This window comes from Cervus elaphus, chromosome 29, assembly GCF_910594005.1.
Source record: "Cervus elaphus chromosome 29, mCerEla1.1, whole genome shotgun sequence".
NCBI lineage: Eukaryota > Metazoa > Chordata > Mammalia > Artiodactyla > Cervidae > Cervus > Cervus elaphus.
This window is the reverse complement of record NC_057843.1, coordinates 42810504-42829777: the sequence shown is the minus strand read 5'-3', so window position 1 is coordinate 42829777 and position 19274 is coordinate 42810504. Positions and strand designations below refer to the sequence as shown.

General features: G+C 38.6%; 1 protein-coding gene across 1 annotated transcript in view; it reads right to left on the bottom strand.

Annotated features, from left to right (window-relative positions):
- PGM5 (phosphoglucomutase 5) overlaps positions 1–19274 on the bottom strand; it is a 188012-nt gene that overhangs the window by 152288 nt on the left and 16450 nt on the right. The window contains exons 2-4 of the mRNA XM_043891057.1: positions 14589–14751; positions 6251–6397; positions 2934–3059 (exon numbers count right to left, since the gene is read on the bottom strand). Coding sequence (XP_043746992.1) covers positions 2934–3059; positions 6251–6397; positions 14589–14751 — 436 coding nt within the window. The remainder of the gene's footprint in view (positions 1–2933; positions 3060–6250; positions 6398–14588; positions 14752–19274) is intronic.

Sequence of the window (19274 nt, the reverse complement as noted above, 5' to 3'; positions counted from 1 at the left end):
TGGCAGACTGGCTATAAAACTGAAGACTGAGAATACCAAGTGTTGGTGAGGGCACAGAGAAACTGGAGCCTTCATACTCTGCTATTAGTGCAAATGGTAGTCACTCTGGAAAATAGTTTGGCAATTACTTATTAAGTTCAGTATACACATTATACGACCCAGCAATCTCACTCCTAGGTATTTATCCAAAACAAAGGAAACCATATATTCCTATAAAGACTTTTTCACAAATGTCTGTAGCAGTTTATAGTAGCCAAAACCTAGAAATAACCCTGATTGTATCAAGTGGTGAATGGATAAACAGAATGTAGTACATCTATATAAAGGAATACTACTCATTAGTAATAAGAAATAACCACTGATACATACAACACCATGAACGCATCTCTAAAACCTTATGCTGAGTGAAAAAAGCCTGAAGAAAACAGCTACATATTGTATGTTTCCATTCATATGGCTTTCTGGAAAAGGTAAAACTATGGGGCAAAAAGCAGATGAGTGATTGCCAGGGACTAGGGGAAAGAGGAGAGGTAAAACTTCAAGAGATGCAAAAGAATTTGTGGAAGCAAGGGAAATATTCTATACCTTGACTGTCAGAGTGATTACATTACTGTACATGTTTTTCCAACTTCATCAAACTGTATACCAACAAAGTATCAATTTTACTGCAAATAAATTTTATACCTCAGTACATCTGACTTATTAAAAAAAGATATGGTATTCATGAAACATGAATAGGAAGTTATTTTTTAAAAGAGTTATTTGGAAAACAAAAAAAAATGTTTTTGGAAATTAAAAATATGATAGTGGAACTGAAAAACAATGGAAGGACTTAGAGCTAAAGTTGAGGAAATCTGCCAGAAAGTAGCACAAAACAAAGAGAAGAAAAATGGGTGTTGGGGGAAAGAATAGGGTAATTAAAAGATCTGTCCACATGGAAGCAACCTAGATGCCCATCAGCAGATGAATGGATAAGGAAGCTATGGTACATATACACCATGGAATATTACTCAGCCGTTAAAAAGAATTCATTTGAATCAGTTCTAATGAGATGGATGAAACTGGAGCCCATTATACAGAGTGAAGTAAGCCAGAAAGATAAAGAACATTACAGCATACTAACACATATATATGGAATTTAGAAAGATGGTAACGACAACCCTATATGCAAAACAGAAAAAGAGACACAGATGTACAGAACAGACTTTTGAACTCTGTGGGAGAAGGTGAGGGTGGGATGTTGCGAAAGAACAGCATGTATATTATTTATGGTGAAACAGATCACCAGCCCAGGTGGGATGCATGAGACAAGTGCTTGGGCCTGGTGCACTGGGAAGACCCAGAGGAATCGGGTGGAGAGGGAGGTGGGAGGGGGGATCGGGATGGGGAATACGTGTAAATCTATGGCTGATTCATATCAATGTATGACAAAACCCACTGAAAAAATAAATAAATAAATAAAGGAAAATAAAATAAAATAAAATAAAAGATCTGTCCAGCAGAGTCAGTAGCTAAACAATAGCCATTATGGAGAAAGGAAAGAGAAAATAATGGAGGAATCATCCAAGAAGTAATGCAAGAAAACTTCCCCCAATGAAAGGATATAAGTTTCTAGATTCAGAGGATCCTCCAAGTGCCTGGCACAATAGAGAAATGTAGTCCCACACTCAGACTCATCATTGTGAAAAGAAAGAACACTGAACACATATCAAAGGCCCCAAAAGCCTCCAGAGAAGAAAGAAAGAAAGATGTCAAAACATGAATTAAAAATCAGAATAGCATCAGATTTCTCGAGTTTGGTAGGAATGGCTACAAGACTAATGGAGCAATTCTCTCAAACTTTTGAAGGAAAATAATATCCAACCTAGATTTTTATATTCAGATAAATATCAATTCAGAATGAGCATAGAAAACAGGCATTTTCAGACATGCAATGACTCAAAACATTTACCTCTCATGAGCTCTCTCTCACAGAGTAACTGGAGAATGTGTTCCTCCGAAATGCAGGAGTAAATTAAGAAAGCAAAAGGCAAAGGACCCAGAAATAAGACAGTCAACATAAGAAAGGGGTAAAAGGAATTACAGGATGATGCTAAGTGGAGATTTCAGGACAAAAGCAGCTCAGAGCGCTACCAGTGCAGACAGAGGAGACTCCAGGTCTCCAGGGAAATGAAGTGAGAGGTTTTGACACTAGACGCGTATGAGAGTTAATAGTGGTAAATAGACTTCACAAAAACTAGTAAAGAGAAAACAAGATGATTACTAATTCCAAAGAAGCAGAAAAGCTGTGCTGAAAGGAAAATATAATTACAGTATTTTGCATGGCTCAACCATGTTATGATTAGTCTAGACTACTGCATATTGATCTTACCAAAATGATAATATAACTTGTTTAAGGAAGTGTGCTTGGATTTAGTGAGTGGAGATGGTGAAAAAGAACTACAGATTCATCTTCCATAGTGTGAAGTCGTAACAGCTCAAACTGAAAAATCAACAAGGAGCAGTATATTCATAGTACTTAGTAAAAGGGAGATAAATACCTAAAAAAAAAAAAAAGACTGCTCCTGGAAAGTAGAAAATTGGGGAAAGGAGTTGTGAAGGATTTTTTTCATAGCAAGCTCTGAACTATCTGACTTTTTCAACTATGTACTGTGATGAAAAATTTTTTTTAATTTACAATTTTGCTATTACCACTCCACATTCTAACAGGCATAGCCTCAAAATCATAAGCTCAAGTTTTTTTTCAGTTGCATCAAAAAAGAGAGATCAAAGCCCTGAAGCCTTCCAGAGCATCCCACATGTCTATCTGAACATACACATGTCATGTGAATATCTATGAATCCAACCTTCCTCATAATCCCAGAAACCCAACACACATTGAGGTCTCCTTTACCATTTCTTGTTCACCACTTGGTAGAAGACTACACGCTTACCTCCATGCATGGCATCAACTCGGATCTTCAATTGGCCAGGCCCAGTCAGCAAACTCTTGATGGCGTTAAAGTCAAAAATGGTCCGAAGGAGGTTGAGATAGATATCCACTGGGTCCACTATCTCCACTAAGGATAGGAAAGCCAAAGGAGACAACAATGACCACCCATGAGGGATTCTTGGAAGCATAAAAAAGCATGAAATTTTGATCACAATCCCATCATAACCCCACACATTAACACGGGAAGCAAAGTGTCCATTTGCAGACAAAATCACAAAGCACAATCAAGATGCTACAAACTTTGCAGGTGATTAACTGGTATAAAAATATCAAGTTGCAAATTCTTCTTTGCAAGTGAAAAATCAACCACAGAATAAAGTAATTAAGATAAAACTATGCCTATTGTCCCCACTGTCTTTATTCCACCACTCCCTCCCACAAACTGCAAACACCTCAATGCTAAGAGGCATCTTGGCAAAACCGGTTGCCTCTCCTGTGGGGACTGGCCAAAAAATGACTCAGCTGGCCTGAAACAAATCAAGAAGTAACCTCAGCAGTGACCCCTACTTTCTAAATGCCATGGTACCAAGCAGATTCAGGTTCTGAATTGGTGATAAAGGATATTTTTCTGAGTTTGTGTAAAGTCTCCCGTGTGCCCAGTCTATTACCAGGTTCAAGATGAGTGCCAGGTATTTAGAAATGTTCATTAAACACAAATGCTCTCCAGTGCCAGATATTTAGAAATCTTCATTAAACACACATGCTCTCCTGCACCACCTAATGACCAGACAACCAAATCAAGTCTTTTCCACTTATTTAAGATTCATAAAACCCAGAATACATCACACTTTTCAAACTTGGTGATTGGTACAAAATTAGTACTCAGAAAATATTTTTCCCAGAAATAATAAATATTTCATTTTAGGCACTAAAATTTGTCCATGAGCTCTGCTTTTGTAATTTGTAGTTAAATTTTGAAACTTATGTTATGCTGTTGTTCAAATTTTTCAAACACATACTACTTTGGAACCTTGAAACATTTAAACCTGCACTAAAGATATTACCAATCCACCTTTAATAATTTTTAGTAAATCCAGGTGCAGTATTTAGTGGGTGAGATTTTATATGTAACATGAAACTATCCCTTCATCTGGTCAAATACACACTAAAAATACTTTCATTGCACTTAAGTTCAAATATAATAACTTCTTCAAGAATACAAATAGTTTTTAATCATCTCTGATAGGAGGAGGATATTAATCTATGCTCAGTCATGTCTGACTCTGCGACCCTATAGACTGTAGCCCACCAAGCTCCTCTGTCCATGGGATTCTCCAGGCAAAAATACTGGAGTGGGTTGCCATTTCCTTCTCCAGAGGATCTTCCTGACTCAGGAATCAAACCTACATCTCTTGCGTCTCCTGCATTGTAGGCGGATTCTTTACCACTGAGCCACCACGGAAGCCCATACTAATCTATAAAATAAATTAATTAAAAGTTTATGCAAAAAACAAACAAAAAAAAAAAGTTTATGCAAAACACATCTAAAAATTATTAACATAGTATATGTTACATATATTTTATCACAATAAAAATTTAATCTATAAAATGAAAGGTTACGGCTTGAATATGTTTGAAGTTTTACTCTCTCTACAATATAGCATAATGTGTTTGGCAATTTCATTCTGGGTCTAACTCCTGAACTACTTGCCTAAATACATTTGGTATTTATAGCAGATAAATAGCATCAATATCAAACAAAAATGTAAAAAACAAGGAAGCAAATAGATTTCCATGAAAACTGAAAGGTCACATCACATAGTTCTTGCTCTTCATCCTTTAAGATGAAATGCCAAAGACTAAATTGTTTCCAATTAACTGAAGTCTTGCTCAACATTTAAACAGCAAGAACACAGCACATAAATTATCCCAAACAATCATTTTCAAATTCTTGAGACCAGGAAATGTCTCCCTCTACCTCGTGGTGTCTGCAGCCCTGTAGAAAACTCACCAAATGAGCAATGTAGCTGAAACAGTGGGCCTGAATCTGAGCCACCAAAGATCTGGGTCTCTTGAACAACTAGTACAACTGTGAAGATTCAATCAACCAAGAAAATTTCTTCCTGATAATATAATAATACCTGCTTTTTCTGTCATCTTATTTCCCAGTACATCCAAACATATGTAATCAAATATACTTAAATCACTTAGTTAACGTAAAATATCCCTTGCTTTTAGTTGTCAAGCCATTGTGTGTATGAATACTCCCAACTAGATTAATAAAATCAGGAATCATTGCATCCTGTATCACATGGCTTTCAATTAACTTCTGCTCACAAGCTAAGCAAGCAATTGACTCAAAATCTTCCAAGAAAACTGACAGAGTTGGCCCAACACCGTGTCTCCAAATAGTACATTTCAGGCTCCTCTCTGTCCCTAAAATATCATGTGGCCATGAACTAGGTATTTCACCTTTTGAACTAAATAAATTACTTGTAAAATAAGGATACCATCTTAATACAAACTGGATTTAAGCTGATAGGGGCACAGAAGGAGTTAAAAAAAAAAAGTTTGTTTTATTGCTATCTGTATGCCTTGAAGGAGAAAGCAACAGGATAAAATAGAGGGTGGAAATGATATGCATTTACTTGGTATTAATGTTATTACATGGTTCAATATTAACCTACAAATTGAAAGGTTATAATCTGAGGACTTAGAAGTTTTATTCACTCTACCATACAGGATAATATTTTTGGCAACTTCATCCTGGTTTTTAATTTTTGAACCATTTTCCTAAATCCATTTGGTACTTAGTGAATTCCTTTGTAAAATCTTCTATCATGGAGCATGGTATAGAGCAGGTGGTCAACTATGAATTGAATCAAGATAAACTGCATGATCCTAGCTTGGAAAAGAAACACCTATCTTCCATAGGAAATTTTAATAACTCCATTACCATGTTAGGTCTCTTTTTAATTATCTAAAGTATTTCAGCATCTTCACCTTAATTGCTTCGAAAAGTAAAGACATGTGTTGGCAATTCACAGTCTATTCTTGGAACACTGTAAAAGAGTCAGCCGTGAAATGTTCCCTATGTCAAAAATGATAGTTTGGAAAGTAGCTGTTGAAAGTTGCCAGTTCCAAATATCTTGGCTGCTCTCATTTCCCTCCGCACCACACTCAGTTTATATCTATTTATCAAGTGCCACTCCTAAAATTGATAATTTCATCACTTGTGTGTGTGCTCTCCCCTGAAGAAAAAATGTCACCTCCATCCACAGAGTTCTAATTTTCTTCAAAATACAATTTCCCAATTACCTCTAAATGGTTTGAATTTGTTCTCCAGGTCAAATTCTTGTCTTCCTAGTCGAGACAGGTCAATTCGCAAATCAGGGCATATAGCATATTCCTCAATTGTTTTGCTGATCTGGTAGATTTTGTCTGAGACGACATCTGGAGCAGGACCTAAAATTGGAAAATAATGCACCACCAAAAATAAATTTGCATAAAAAATAAATCAGAAAAATGTTAACTCTTCCTCCACCAAGCAGGAGAAAGATTTCTTTGTGTTCTAGACAACAGTCAACAGTTCACAGTTCAAATGGCTTCAGTATTTCTTATCCATTCATTCTGGAGGAAACAGGGCCAGCCTCACCTGTTCCATGCAAGCTAATAACCCACGTGTTGCTTTGTTTTAATCCACTTTTAAGCATGAGATGTCTTCCCTAAAAATAGTTGCACACCTGCCAGGGAGACCCGGTTATGTCATCAGCTTTATTCAGGATATGAGACACAAACAGGATATGCATTTGACAGAAGTGAGGGACTCCAGAGTTAAACTGCAGCCTCCCAAATGTACCTAGAGAAAGAAAGTATGACTTCTACTCCCAGGTCTGCTGCCTATTTGGTGTGTAAGTTGGGCATCAGGGTACATTAGTTTTCCCAACTCATACTCTCTAGTGACTCCCAAGTTTTCAAAGTGAAGTTTAAAATATCTGATGCACATCTTCACAAGGTCAAGTTGACAATTAAGGTCAAGTGATAGGCTTTAAATGAATTGAACATGGAATCAATAGTTGTCCTCCTTTTTCAATTTTTATATCTTATTGCAAGCTACTTTGGATTTTTTTGCAATAAGTCTGGGAATCAAGTAAATAAGTAGATTGAAGATCTAAAATATAAATGACTGACAGATAGATAGCTTTCTGTATTGATCTCACTCACTAGTTACATTATAATTTTCTATTGAACTGCAACTGTTTCTTGATTTCTCTTCTATCCCAGCCCTTAGAACTATGCTGTCCAATTCAATAGCCTCTAGCCACATGTGGCTCTTGAACACTTGAAATAGGACTAGTTAAACTGACATGTGCTATAATTATAAAATACACACCAAATTTTGAAGAGTTAGTATAAAACCAGAATAGATTATATTCATAATTTTATAGTAACATGTTGAAGTGATAATATTTTGGATATATCAAGTGAAATAAACTATTTTATTCATTTCACCTTCTTCTTTTTACTATTTTATGTGGCTACTAGAAAATTTTTAATTACATGTATGGCTTACAATATATTTCTATTAGACAGCGCTGCCTTAGAATATAGCATGGTAGTTGCTGTTTTAGTCACTAAGCTATGTCTGACTCTTCATGACTCCATGGACTGTAGCCCTCCAGGCTCCTCTGCCCATGGGATTTTCCAGTCAAGAATACTGGAGTGTGTTGCCATTTCCTTCTCAAGGGGATCTTCCCGACCGAGAGATCAAACGTGAGTCTCCTGCATTGGCAGAATTCTTTACCACTGAGCCACCAGGGAAGCCCATATAGTTGTTATCACCCTCAAAAAATGTTCCTTGAACATATAAAAATGAATAATGACCAAACTCACCAAGCTACATACATTAAATATGTACAGGCTTTTAATATATCAATTACACCTCAATGAAGAGAGGGGAAAGGAATAGCAATAGCACCATTTCAGTGGATGGAAAAAAGCCTAATATATATATATATTTTTTATATTAGTTGGAGGCTAATTACTTCACAACATTTCAGTGGGTTTTGTCATACATTGATATGAATCAGCCATAGATTTACACGTATTCCCCATCCCGATCCCCCCTCCCACCTCCCTCTCCACCCGATTCCTCTGGGTCTTCCCAGTGCACCAGGCCCGAGCACTTGTCTCATGCATCCCACCTGGGCTGGTGATCTGTTTCACCATAGATAGTATACATGCTGTTCTTTTGAAATATCCCACCCTCACCTTCTCCCACAGAGTTCAAAAGTCTGTTCTGTACATCTGTGTCTCTTTTTCTGTTTTGCATATAGGGTTATCGTTACCATCTTTCTAAATTCCATATATATGTGTTAGTATGCTGTAATGTTCTTTATCTTTCTGGCTTACTTCACTCTGTATAAGGGGCTCCAGTTTCATCCATCTCCTTAGGACTGGTTCAAATGAATTCTTTTTAACGGCTGAGTAATATTCCATGGTGTATATGTACCATAGCTTCCTTATCCATTCATCTGCTGATGGGCATCTAGGTTGCTTCCATGTCCTGGCTATTATAAACAGTGCTGCGATGAACATTGGGGTGTACATGTCTCTTTCAGATCTGGTTTCCTCAGTGTGTATGCCCAGAAGTGGGATTGCTGGGTCATATGACAGTTCTGTTTCCAGTTTTTTAAGAAATCTCCACACTGTTTTCCATAGCGGCTGTACTAGATTGCATTCCCACCAACAGTGTAAGAGGGTTCCCTTTTCTCCACACCCTCTCCAGCATTTATTGCTTGTAGACTTTTGGATAGCAGCCATCCTGACTGGCGTGTAATGGTACCTCATTGTGGTTTTGATTTGCATTTCCCTAATAATGAGTGATGTTGAGCATCTTTTCCACAGTCATCAAGGCAGTATGGTACTGGCACAAAGACAGAAATATAGATCAATGGAACAGAATAGAAAGCCCAGAGATAAATCCACAAACCTATGGACACCTTATCTTCAACAAAGGAGGCAAGGATATACAATGGAAAAAAGACAACCTCTTTAACAAGTGGTGCTGGGAAAACTGGTCAACCACTTGTAAAAGAATGAAACTAGAACACTTTCTAACACCATACACAAAAATAAACTCAAAATGGATTAAAGATCTAAATGTAAGACCGGAAACTATAAAACTCCTAGAGGAGAACATAGGCAAAACACTCTCCGACATAAATCACAGCAAGATCCTCTATGACCCACCTCCCAGAATATTGGAAATAAAAGCAAAACTAAACAAATGGGACCTAATGAAACTTAAAAGCTTTTGCACTACAAAGCAAACTATAAGTAAGGTGAAAAGACAGCCCTCAGATTGGGAGAAAATAATAGCAAATGAAGAAACAGACAAAGGATTAATCTCAAAAATATATAAGCAACTCCTGCAGCTCAATTCCAGAAAAATAAATGACCCAATCAAAAAATGGGCCAAAGAACTAAACAGACATTTCTCCAAAGAAGACATACAGATGGCTAACAAGCCTAATATATTTTAATACCCCCATGTTCTTCTACAGGAAAAGTGAAGACCACAAAGAAATAAACATAGTCCTTCTCAACTTCACTTCTTACATTTTTCATTCTTTTGCAAAACTTAAAAAAAGTAAATAGAGTTACTTAGCTTTGCATTTTTTGTTAATGCTTGCCAGATGATACGTGAGTATCCCTCTGGCTCCCAGGCACCATGTTATGTTCTTGGGATACCTCTTCACATTTTAAAAGTCTCTGTCTGAGTTATGCCAAAGCACACTGATTTCCAAAAGTAAAACAAGTTGTAACCAGCTAGATGCTGCTCAGTCAGCCATGCTGATAACCTCTGAGGTCATCAAAATCCTTTGTATCTTTTTACATCTTCCCAGTTCTTAACATCTTCTGCTCCAATGACTTCCTTCTTCATTTAAGTCAGTTCCTAGTACAGTCATACCAGGAATTGTCTCTTGAATTTCTTATTTCAAAAATATCAAATTTGAGGATCTTCATTCCACAAATTCCTAATCTTCCATCTACCCTCCTCCTACTCCATACCTGTGCTGAACCTGTTCCTCATTCCTATACTGAAGTCCATCATCACTTGATTACTCCCAGACTATCGGTCCATTCTCATTTCACTGGTTTCTTATCCCAGAAGGACCCTATGGTCTAGCATTTGAGCCTTCCCATTCATTGTTAGCATAATAAGACAAACCAACATTTGTTGAAATTTACACATAACACATTTCATGCCTTATGTGGAATTTAGCACACACAAAAAGTATATGAAGTAAGAACTATTAATATCTTCATTTTCCAAATAAGGAAACTGAACTTGGAAGAGATGACCTTAAGCAAGGTCACATCACTGGTGTAATAGAGGATGGGTTTGAATCCTGAGTCTAATGTCAACTCAGACATTCTTAACAACTACCAGCTCTCTTGCTGCTCTGCCTTGCACACACTGTCATTCCCCATTGCCATCATTTGCTCCATTGCTGCCATTACCAGACTCCCATGTGCTGCTGAAGGCAGTCATGAAATAACCCAAACTGGTTACCCTAAAGAATGAGGCTGCTTAAGTTCACCTTGATCCCCACAATTCCTCAGGTATCCTCAACAAATTCCCCAGAGGACCTTTTAGAAAACATCTCCATTTATCACAAGTCCCTTCGCTATCTTTGCTCCATTATCTTCAGTTCAGTTCAGTTGCTCAGTCATGTCTGACTCTTTGCGACCCCATGGACTGCAGCACACCAGGCTTCCCTGTCCATCACCAACTCCCAGAGCTTGCTCAAACTCATGTCCATTGAGTCAGTGATGCCATCCAACCATCTTATTGTCTGTCATCCCCTTCTCTTCCTGCCTTCAATCTTTCCCAGCATCAGGGTCTTTTCCAAGGAGTCAGTTCTTTGCATCAGGTGGCTAAAGTATTGGAATTTCAGCTTCAGATCAGTCCTTCCAATGAATATTCAGGACTGATTTCCTTTTCCTTAGGACTGACTGATCTGACAGGCAACATTTCCTTTTCTTCCTTTACAAGAGGTATAAGCAACTATTTCCCAAAGTTTTCATTCTGCACCCCTCTAGATGCTTCTTTCCCTCAGCTCTACCTTTTCACTCAGAAGTTCTGCCCACTTCTTGGAATCTAGGTTCCAAATGAACTCCACAACTTATGACTTCTGTGATACTGGTCAAGTTTTTTAAGCCACTTTTATTCCTCAGTGACTTCATCAGGCTGTTATGAGAATTAAATGAGAACATGTATGTAAAGTTCTGAGTATGTACTTTGGCACACTCTAAGTATTTAAAAAAGTATTTTTATTATTGATTCCTTTTGTCTTCTAGCATCTTCTCTCCTATTTACAAACATGCTCAGAAAAGTCCTGTTCTATAAATAATTTAAAAGCAACATAGTTTTAGATGCATCCTATTTCTCTGGATGCACCTACTAACTCTGCAGACATTTTGCCTTTTAACTTATTCCATAAGATGTATCTGTATGACTCTCAATGGAAGAGATGACTGTGTGCAACTTGCAACTTCAGATGAAAGATGTCATGATCAAACTCACTCTAAGCAGGAAGAAGCCAACTGAATCTCTCCATGCTAGTAGGAATGTTAGTCTCATTAATGATGCCAAGACATGTAAACATGAAGAAATAAATGTACAAGGAAGGACTTTCAACATAGTTAAAGGCTAAATGATAAATTCAACCCCCTTCACCTATTCAGGACATGACTGAGCAAGTCTCATAACCTCCTGCAATTCAGTCTAAAAGAAGGTTACTTAAATAGTATCTTTTCCTTTTACACCTCACAAATTATCACAGAGATGACTGAGATTCTAAGATATTCAGTCAGATATTAATTCAAATGTTTAAATACATTATTTAGTTTGGCAACTTTTATGTTAGTTATATATTACATTTCATTGCCATATTCTGAGTATATGAAATGTCCTATATTATAAGTATATAGAATACCTGTGCTTTGCATATTTTTTCCTGAAATATTCAGTAGCTTCTGCAAGACTAAATATTGGCCCAAGGTGTGCTTTTTGGTGAAGCAGGGTTTCTTGAATCATACCTTCAAAAATAAGGCTCTTCATAAGGTTTTTTTTTTTTTTTAAACACTTGACATGAGTAACATTCTTTCTTTGAATAATATCCAAAATTGCTGCAAGGAGGGGGCAATCATGTACTTCCCTTTCAAGATGTGCTACTGTGCCTGGGCCAGGGATGCTTCACAACGGCAACAGTTGTTGGTTAAACTTCAGCTCCCACCCACATATACATGAAGACTTAGTGTTCTAGATTAAAAGAGATTTAAAATGCAATGCATGGTTCTGGGACAAAACTTGGTTTTAACAAAGCAGATGTGAACAGCATTTGGGGGACACTCAGAAAATTTTAAATATAGATGAGATTTTAGATTACACTAGAGAATTACTATGATTTTTGTTAGGTATGACCATGTAGTTATACAGGAATATATCTTTATTTTAAAGAGATGTAGTCAGAAATATTTAAGCCTTCAGCAAAGTCATTAGGGGAAAAAAAGCAAAGTGAATAAACAGAGTAATGAATATATGGTATCCATTTATTATTATCCTTCCTACCCTACATTTTATACATGTTCAAAAATATTTTAATTCACCCTTATACACATACCCCACCCCACTAGGACTTCTAAACTATCCACTACAGTTGTGTCTGACTCTTGTGATCCCATGGACTGTAGCCTGCCAGGCTCCTCTGTCCATGGGATTCTCCAGGCAAGAATACTGGAGTGGATTGCCATGCCCTCCTTGGAGGATCTTCTGACCCAGGGATCAAACCAGCATTTCCTGAGTCTCCCGCACTGCAGACAGATTCTTTAGCACTGGCTTACCACCAGGGAAGCCCTTCTAAACTATAAATTTCTATAAATACAAGAAAAAGTGAAATAATTCTAAGCATGTTAGTAAGAGAAAGTCAACACTATAGGAAAGGGAGAATGTAGGACTTATGCTACAAAGTCCTCTGTCTGACAATGTGACCTTGAGCCAACAGCCTCTCAGGGCTTTGATTTGTTTATTTGTAAAATGATGGGAATGATCTAAATGACTTTGAGGGTCTGCTTCAACTTTAAAATCCGGGGTCCTTCCATGTCAGATAAACATCAATATTCAACCATTGCACTGTGCTGAGGAGAGCAGGCGACCAAGAGACCAAATGGGTATAAGACCCCATTGTGCCCCTTCCTTGTCACATCACCTGAGGCAACATGATGCTTGATTTTACGTGCCGGCTTGCTTGGGTCACAGAGAGCCCAGATGTTCAGTTAAACGTTACTCTGAGTGTGTCTGTGAGGGTGATTCTGGGTGGGATTGACAGCAGACTGAGTGAAGCAGACCTCCCTCCGCAGCATGGCTGGGCCTCACCCCACCTACCAAAGGCACAGGCAGAACAAAAAGACTGAGGAAGGGAGAATTCACTTTCCACCTGCCACACTGGCCCCACTCTGCTTTCAGACAGGGACTCAGACTGGAACTTATACCATCAGCTCTGTTGCTTCTCAGGCCTTCAGACTCAGATCAGAACTATATCATCCACTCTCCTGGAAAGATCTTGGGACTTCATAGCCTCCATAATCACATAAGCCAATTCATTAAAATAAATCTCTTTCTAGATCTTCCTGGACTTACAACAAGTTATATTCTGACTAACCCATTGTAAACTGAAAATATCAGAAGTCAAAAATGCATTTAATACATCTAACATCATGGCTTAGCCTAGCCTATCATAAGAGTGCTGAGAACACCTTGGTAGTCAACAGTTGTACAAAATCATCTATCCTGAAGTCTGTTTTATAGTAAAGTGCTGAGTATCTCATTTAATTAATTTAGTTTATTGAACTGAAAGAGAAAAACAGAATGGGTGCAAAGTGAAAGTGAAGCTCACTCAGTTGTGTCTGACTCTTTGCGACCCCATGGACTATACAGTCCATGGAATTCTCCAGGCCAGAATACTGGAGTGGGTAGCCTTTCCCTTCTCCAGAGGATCTTCCCAACCCAGGCATCAAACCCAGGTCTCCCACACTGCAGGCAGATTCTTTACCAGCTGAGCCACAAGGGAAGCCCAAGAATACTAGAGTGGGTAGCCTATCCCTTCAGCAGATCTTCCCGACCCAGGAATCGAACAAGGGTCTCCTGCACTGCAGGCAGATTCTTTATCAACTGAGCTGAATGGGTACAGAGTGGTTGTAAATGTACTGGTTGTTTACTCTTGTGATCGGGTAGGAGCTGCACTTGCTGCCCAGCATCACGAGAGAGAATTATACAGCATTGCTAGCCGAGGAAAAGATCAAAATTTGAAATTCCAATGAAACAGGTTTCTACTGAATGCATATTGCTTTTACACTATAAAGTGTAAAGTAAAAAAATCTCTGAATCAAACCATCGTAAGTTGGAGACAATCTATACGTCCTATTGGTTCTACTTCTCTGGAAAACCCTGACTACTACAGGTACCTCACTAGACTTTTCTGAGCCATTCCCTCTCTGCCTTGCTTATCTGACATCATGGGGTCATTGTAAGACCATGATATAAGAGGAAAGAAATCATGACAATTAAGGCATATTCTGAACCACATACCTCCATTGGCAACATTAAACTTCACTCCAAACTCTCCCCCTGGTCCTCCAGGGCAGTGGCTGGCTGTCAGGATGATTCCACCAGCTGCCTTGATCTTTCTGATAATGCAGGACACAGCAGGCGTTGACAAGATGCCATTCTGTCCAATAATCAGTCGACCAATCTAGATTAGCCAGAAAAACAAAATCAATATGGTTACATGGGGTTGAAGTACATTTCTATGAGAAAGTGTCCCAGGCTTTGTTAGCACATACTGGTCACTTGGCAAAAAGAACTGAGTGGGCTTCAGGTGGGGAGAGAGGTGTTGGGGCATGGGGAGGCAGCTCTGGTGTTGTCTCTCAAGCCCAATATCTCCAAGACCATTTGGGACACCCATGTCTCGTAGTCAGTTATTAACCTGTAAGTGAGATGTGCCTCATTGCTTTTCAGCAGTTTAAAACACCTGCTTCTGATGACCAAAGGGTTAGATTGACTCATACAAGAAATTCTTAGTTTGTTACTGGCTCAGAAACTGCACCTGTACATTCTGGAAACTACAAGAAAGAAAAACAGAGCACTTCTCTGCTTCACCTTCCTTACCTGCCTCAGCACAAGCTCACACAGGAGGGACCTGGCTTGCTACAGCCTTGTTGTCAGCAAGTGTATTTTAACTGCACTTGGAAGCCCCAGTTTCCTGAGGGCAGAAGTCCTATTCTGGCCACTAAGTGATAACATGAGCTGGGGACACTGGGGAAATCCAGCCATGCTAGGCAGCGATCTGGAGGTCACCCGTCTGTGTGGCCAGACTCTCTAAGCCATGAAATTGAGTTTTAAAAAAGAAAGCAAGCAGCATAGCCCTGTGGAGCATTACTCTGTGTGCTTTGTTTTCAAATAGGGCCCAGTGTCATCCAATGCAGTGGTTCTCAAATGTTGCTACCCATTAGAATCATTAATGAGAACTGGAAAATTCTTAGTACTTAGAGTGCCTCAGGATCAGGCATGGCAGGGGAGGAGCCTGAGCTCCACAGGCGTTTCCAACATCCAGTCAAGTTTGGTGATCAAACCCTCTCCTTACTCAAAAAACCAGTGGCATGGGCATCACTTGGGAGAAATGCCAAACCTCAAGGCCTACCCCACACTTAGTAGGATCCCTACCCTTCCACATAATTCATTTGTCCATTAAAGTCTGAGAAGTACTGGCATAGCCTTGAAGCCAAGACCAGCTCTTATGTCCAGCATAGCTGCAAAGTTACCCTGGCACCAATAATAGCATTGCTGGAAGTAGGTCATTGACCAAATATGACAATGAGGAAAGATATAGGGAAAAAATTTTCTTAAAGATCAAACACAAGAGCTCCAAAAATAGAGCAGTTTTGGGATAATTTAGTATGGAAAGACACTCAGCTACATCTCCAGAGTATATATTCTCAAGTGGATGAGGCAGATTATAAACAAATAAACCTAGTAGTAGTGGTAATGGTAATAATAGTATTAATAGTAATTACTAGTTGGATAGATACCAGAAAAAAAATCAGCAGGATCTGTGATAATAATGGGGTGTTAATTTTAATAATAGCAATAACAATTATAGTAATAATAGCTAATAACAGCTTAAGTTTACTCTAGGTATTCCTTTTAAGCACTGGAATTGACCTTTATCAGTTATAAAGATCACGGGCTGAGCAATCCAAAAGATCTTATTAAAAAGCAAGTCATATCATATTAGCAAAACATTCCAAGGACTGTCCTCATGTCCCACCAACCCCAGGTAAAGTCAAAGTATTCAGTCCACCAGGCCCTCCGTGATCTGACCCCATCACCTGCCATTCTCCACTCCCCTCCCTCTCTTTGCTCCCAGGACACTGGTTGGTCTCCTGTTCCTCACACACATCAAGCATGCTTTGTGCTTGCTCTTTCCTCTGCTTAGAGCACTCTCATCCAAGTATCCATATGCCTGCCTCCTCCTGTCTTTCAGTTACTATTCAATGTCAACTAATCAAAGACAGAACCTATGGCAGCCCTATATAGTACAGCACACATAAGTCCCTAATTTCCTTGTTGTCCTCTATTTTCCTTACCCTGTTTAGTCCTTTGGGTTACACATATAACCCTTTAATATTTTCCATCTTATTTATTTCCTCACTATATATTTCACTGCTATACCCTGAGAATCTAGAACAAACCGAGCATATGATAAGTATGCAATAAATATATTTAATAGAATAGAAAAATTGAGTGATGAATAGATTTTCTATTAATTAATTCTATTCATTAATAAAAAATGAATAGAATTAACTAATAGAAAAAAATGAATGAATGATGAGTGAGTGGCTGCTATGTGAAAAAACGCATTAGACAGTGAGAAGTAGAAGAGAAAAAGGAGAAAGACCAGATGGAAGGCTATCACGGCAGAGCTGAGTGTGGACCCTGTCTCAGACTAGACTAGAAGCAGTAGAAATGAAGAGAAGTGATTATATCTGAATGTATCTTTGGAAGGAGAATGAACAGAACATGTGGGTAGAATGAAACATGGAATGGAGACACTATGGCAGCCAGCCTTCAAGATGGACCCCCAACAATCCATGCCTCTGTCATTCATGTCTTGGTACAGTCCCCTCCCACAGTGAATAAGGAAGATCTGGGTGATCAGCAGAACACTGCAAAAGTGAAGGTGTGTGACTTCCCAATAAATGACACTGCCGCTTCTGCCTTGCTGTCTTGGATTGCTCACTCTGGGAAATAGTGGCCACCATGTCACTGGGACATTCAAGGAGGCCCCGTGCAGCCACCTGGACCGGGAGCATCTGAGTCCTCCCACCAACAGCTAGCATCACTTTACAGCTGTGTAAGTGTGGAGGTGAGCCATCCTGCCCTGGACTGTCTAGACCCCACCAATATGCAGCTGTGACTGAGTCAAAACAACCTGCCTCCTGTCCCATAGAAACTGTGAGCAATAATAAATATCCATTGTTATTTTAAGCCTCTAAGTTTTGTCATAATTTCTTACACAGAAATAAATAACTAAAACAGGGACAGTGAGGAAATGAGTCAACTCCCAGCTTCTACCTTTAATAATCTGTGAATGATGGTACCATTTATTAAGATGGGAAAGATATAGGACAAAAATCACATTCACTTTATCCAGGGGCATGGTAAGTCATGTTCCACACGCTTTTGTTATATTTCATCATTCAACTCATTTTGAGTATTACCATGAAACAAGCAATGTTGAAGACCTTGCATACGCAGCAATGAAGAAAAACTAAACACTATTCTCAAGGAGTAAGCCTATATATTCCAAAGCCTGAAAAATATTTGTAACTTAAATTCATTATTTTCTCTCTCTCCCACTTTTTCAGAATTATTCTTATAGAAATAATTCTCAAAGGGGGGAAAGTTATGTGTGTGTACACATTTCCTACAGTGGGATCTAAATATTAGAGGTGAAAAATCTAAAACAATTTCTATAAATGTCTAATAAAGAAGAACCTGTCAAATAAAGTGTGATGTATGAACTTATGGAATACTCTTCAGCCATCTAAAAGGGTAATCATAAAGATTGAGCAGTTGGGCAGACTGGGTGAACAGTCCACAGAGTTATGCTCCTCTTCCACAGGGCAGAGCTGATGCTGGGCAACAGATACCCAACCAGGGGCTACATTCTCCAGACCCACCCTTGTAGTTACATGCAGCCATGTGACCAATTCTCAAAATGAGGGAAAAACTAGTGTGAGAAAGAACAGAAGTAATGTGTGTTTATTCTGGCTAGAGACGTTTGCTCTGGCTAACACGTTAAGAGACATTAATACACCTTTCTCCTCACTGTTTATTTCCCCTTGCAAAGGCTCAACACAGGTGACCATGCAGCTCTAGGAGACGCCAGCACTAGACGATGGAAAGTGCCTGAGTCCCTACTTCCTCACTGGATGGACAAAAGTGTCTGCCCGCCAGCAACATCCACATTGGACTATTATGTGAGTGAGATACAAATTTCTACTGTTTTAAGGCAATAAAAATTGCCTACATTTCAAATTTACTTGCTATAACAACTTACATTTTCTTAACCAGTAGAGAAGAAACATAGACAATAATTTAATGCGAATTGAAAAATGCAGAAATCTAAATAACTTTCAAGCAATTACAAAAATGTATAATTATGAACACTTTGGGGCTAGCACTTAGAAAAATAATAAATAAATATGTACAGAAGTAAACATGTATAGTTTGTTAAATAGGAAAGATTATAAACATATCTTTATCTTATTAAATTTGAATTTTTTAAAGATAACATCTAATCTGTCTAAAATGAAAAAAACACACTTGAATAAAATTTCAACCTAAAACATTTTAGTTTTCAGTGGAAATTTTACCTGTGTAGATCTACTCATTAACTCACCAATATGCCCCCAAAAATGCAGTAAATGCTGGACACTGTAGATAACTCTAGTTGAGATAATTCTAAAAGGAAACAAGTGCTGGAGGAGATGGAGGAGAACGAGTGATGAGGCTTCTAAGACAAGGAAAATCATGAAGATATTTGTGTACCACAGGAATGCTCACCAAAAGGGGATCTCAGCAGAAAAGGATTTAAATAATCAAGGGGCTGAGATGACCAGCTCCCTCAGTACCAGTCAGCCTCTTTCCCCAGCCACTCCTGTCATTGTCCAATGGGCTCGTGAACACAGTGGCCAATGATGGCAGGGACAA